The 3027-nt window shown below is 42.9% G+C and overlaps 1 protein-coding gene across 1 annotated transcript in view; it reads right to left on the reverse strand.

Moving 5' to 3' along the window:
* Nucleotides 1-1984: 1984 nt before the first annotated feature.
* LOC122335717 (G2/mitotic-specific cyclin-B1-like) overlaps nt 1985-3027 on the reverse strand; it is a 3225-nt gene continuing 2182 nt past the window's right edge. The window contains exons 6-7 of the mRNA XM_043233568.1: nt 2885-3027; nt 1985-2092 (exon numbers count right to left, since the gene is read on the reverse strand). The exon at nt 2885-3027 is cut by the window's right edge and continues 94 nt beyond it. Of these exons, the coding sequence (XP_043089503.1) occupies nt 1985-2092; nt 2885-3027 (251 nt within the window). The remainder of the gene's footprint in view (nt 2093-2884) is intronic.

Raw genomic sequence — 3027 nt, forward strand, 5'->3', positions numbered from 1 at the left:
AGATGCACTTTTGGTGTAGTGCTATTTTTAAATGCTGATGATAATGTCTTGAAATGTTTAATAACCATAGTCTACTTAATTTGAATATCACCATTTGATTAGTCAGATAATACACCAAAACCTCGTGGCACTGACAGCCGATAACTGACTCTGCCGTGTATATGTGTGTGTGTAGGTTTTGGGGTAGATGTGTATCATATGTACTCCAAAGCCGCTTATTATTTGCACGCCAGTGTCCATTTTTTCCCCATGTTTTCAATATATAGTTTATTTGTTATGCATGTTCATGAGACCAGACTCACAATACAAACATGCCCTGCATGGAGACACAGGAAGAACATCACGGGTGAAATAATGCCTCTTTTACTTCTGATAAAGAGATTCGGTTCAAAACAACCCATGAGATACAAGCAGTGTGCGGACGGACAGCGGAGTGGATTTGTGTTTAACACAGAGTTTATTTTGTTTGACTTCACCCTACTTTTCACCTAAAGATCTCTGCACTGCAGCAGTCTGTGTTCAACAATTAATTCTGTTGCATGATAGGTAACATTTCTTAAAACATATTGCTTTTTATTTGCTTAGTTTTGATCTCTTGATGAACTTGTCTTTCAATTAGCACATGTTCTGATTGATCGAGAGCCTCATTGATCCAGTAGCGTACATTTCAGCTTTTGAAAAAAAAAAAAAAAAAAGGGTTAATTACAGCAAAATTCTCTCGAATAATGCAAAGCGAGGGCCTTGATTAATCAAAACCCGTACTAACTGAGCGGAAACAAGCTGAGAGACACCCAAGATTTCAGGCACGGTCTTCTTTAAAGGCGTAAAAGAAGTCTTTGCAGTGAAAAAGTCAAAAGATTCAAATATTTTAGCGTGGCCCTAACAAGATAAAAGCCTTTGAGGCGTCGGTGAATAAAACATTACAGAGTTCATTCTTCAGGTCAGCAGGCTCTTAAACACCTGTAAGAGTCTGTCAGAAGCGCTAAAGAACTCCATCACCCCAGATCTGCGTGCACCAGTCTGTCCTTGCTTCAGAAGCGTGAAAAGCAACGTCATTTAAATGGGTGGAAAAAACATTCGTTCAAAAGAGCGTGGCATGCCGTCGGTGCTCTTTGTTGCACACTGAAGAACAGACACACACTGCGTTACAGGAGCCAGGGACACTGCTGCGGCGTTTCATGAAGTAATACTTCTCTTTAACAGTGGCGTCCTTCAGGACCGAAGCGAACACGCAACAAAGCGGTTCAACTCCTCTGAGAGAGTCACGTTTAATTCAACATCCACAAATAAAAGACTCACTCCAACTCAGTCATTTATTTGCAATCTGAAAAAACAACTGCATGGATTCTTGTAATCAAATGAATATTCATTTATTGACCTTCTCTGTATCAAAAGCAGACTTACATTTGAACGCATCAGTTCATTCATACATTACAGTAAATCAGTGATAGGATACATTTTATGCAATAAAATGAAAGGTTTAAAAATAATTAAAAGCTGATACAAATCAGTTTAAGTGCTTAAAAACTTCAAGTGCATCAAAACCGATCCTTGCACCAAAGATCACTGGAGAATCCTGCAGATGCTTGAAGAAACCTTCACGTACCTGTTCTTGATCTCCTGCAACTGAGGAGGAAAGCATGCATTGAGCTCCGGAAGCAACTCAGAATAACAGCAGCGATACACGAAGAGCCGTGAGATTGGACCGGCCTCACCTTGCTCCGGTCAATGCGCTCTCCAGCGTCGAGCGGCGGCCTGCACCACGGGCCAGCGTCTGCTCGCTGTAGCGGTGTACCGCTGCAGACCAGCGCTCTGCCAAGCGGTCATTATCAAGATGAGACCTCGAGCTTCTGCTGCCAGCGGATCACTCTCAGTACTTCACCACGCTTCCTAAGCGCGCTTTAATGAGTGTTTTTATACACACACACACACACACACACACACACACTCACCCACGAGCCCGAGGCAGAATCGTCCGAGGCGCCTACAAGCGCGGCCGCTGCGTGAGAGACGGAGGAACATGGACCAGATCATAGTCCAGAACCATCAGCTCCGTCAGGAAGGAGGCCAGCTCGCGCTCCCTCGGACCGGCCTGCAGGGCACAGGAAGTCCATCGGGGTCAGGCTTCTGAGGACGGAGTGAGCAGAGCAAGACTCGAGGAAATAGAGGCCTGCGTTCACTAAACATTGATCCTCGACTTCTCCAGTAAAGGTTTACAGCGAAGAGTTTTAAAACCTATTCACAGACTTGCACTGAAGAAAGAGTAAAGGGGCGGGGCTGAGCTCGTTGCTACAGATGATGTCAGTGTGCTCATTAACTATGGACACACTGATTGGCTGAGTTTAAGATGCAGGTTAGCGTTACTCATTAAACAAGTATATCTTCTGATTTTTGTCCAGTTGTGTGTGTGTGTGTGCTTGTCAAACAGTTAGCGGATGTGAACAATAGAATTTAATGCCCAAAATGTTAAACAGAGGAAGGATCTTATTCACCGTTTCAAAGACACTTCGTAAGTTCCTAACAATGTTGAAGAAAGTGTATTATTTGAACTGGTTTGTTGATAAAGGCCATTCTAAGTCACTCTAGCACAGGGTTATACATCATTAGATGACTTAACATGTGCTTCTTATAATAAAGATGACCTATTTCATAGAATATGGGCTTAAATATATCTTCCAAAGTCATAAACATCTTGGATGAGGTAAAACATTGCAATTTTAGGGTCATATTAATTGCAGTAAATCAATTTTATTATGATATCTGAAGGATCATGCGACACTGAAGACCGGAGTAATGATATTTTCGCTGCATTCTTGATGAAATAAACGCAGCCTCGGTAAGCAGAAACATCTTGCTCAAGGTTTGAGCAGTAGAGTATAAATACCTGTCCAATCTTACAGACCCTCTGCAGGAAGTGAGAAGGAAGGGGTCGGCCGAGGCTGTAGTTCAAGCGCTTTAAGACGATTCTCTCCATCCTCCGGATGTCTCCACAGCTGTATGCCCCATCCGTCACAAACGCAAAGTCTC

Source organism: Puntigrus tetrazona, unplaced genomic scaffold (assembly GCF_018831695.1).
Source record: "Puntigrus tetrazona isolate hp1 unplaced genomic scaffold, ASM1883169v1 S000000896, whole genome shotgun sequence".
In the NCBI taxonomy this organism is placed as follows: domain Eukaryota; kingdom Metazoa; phylum Chordata; class Actinopteri; order Cypriniformes; family Cyprinidae; genus Puntigrus; species Puntigrus tetrazona.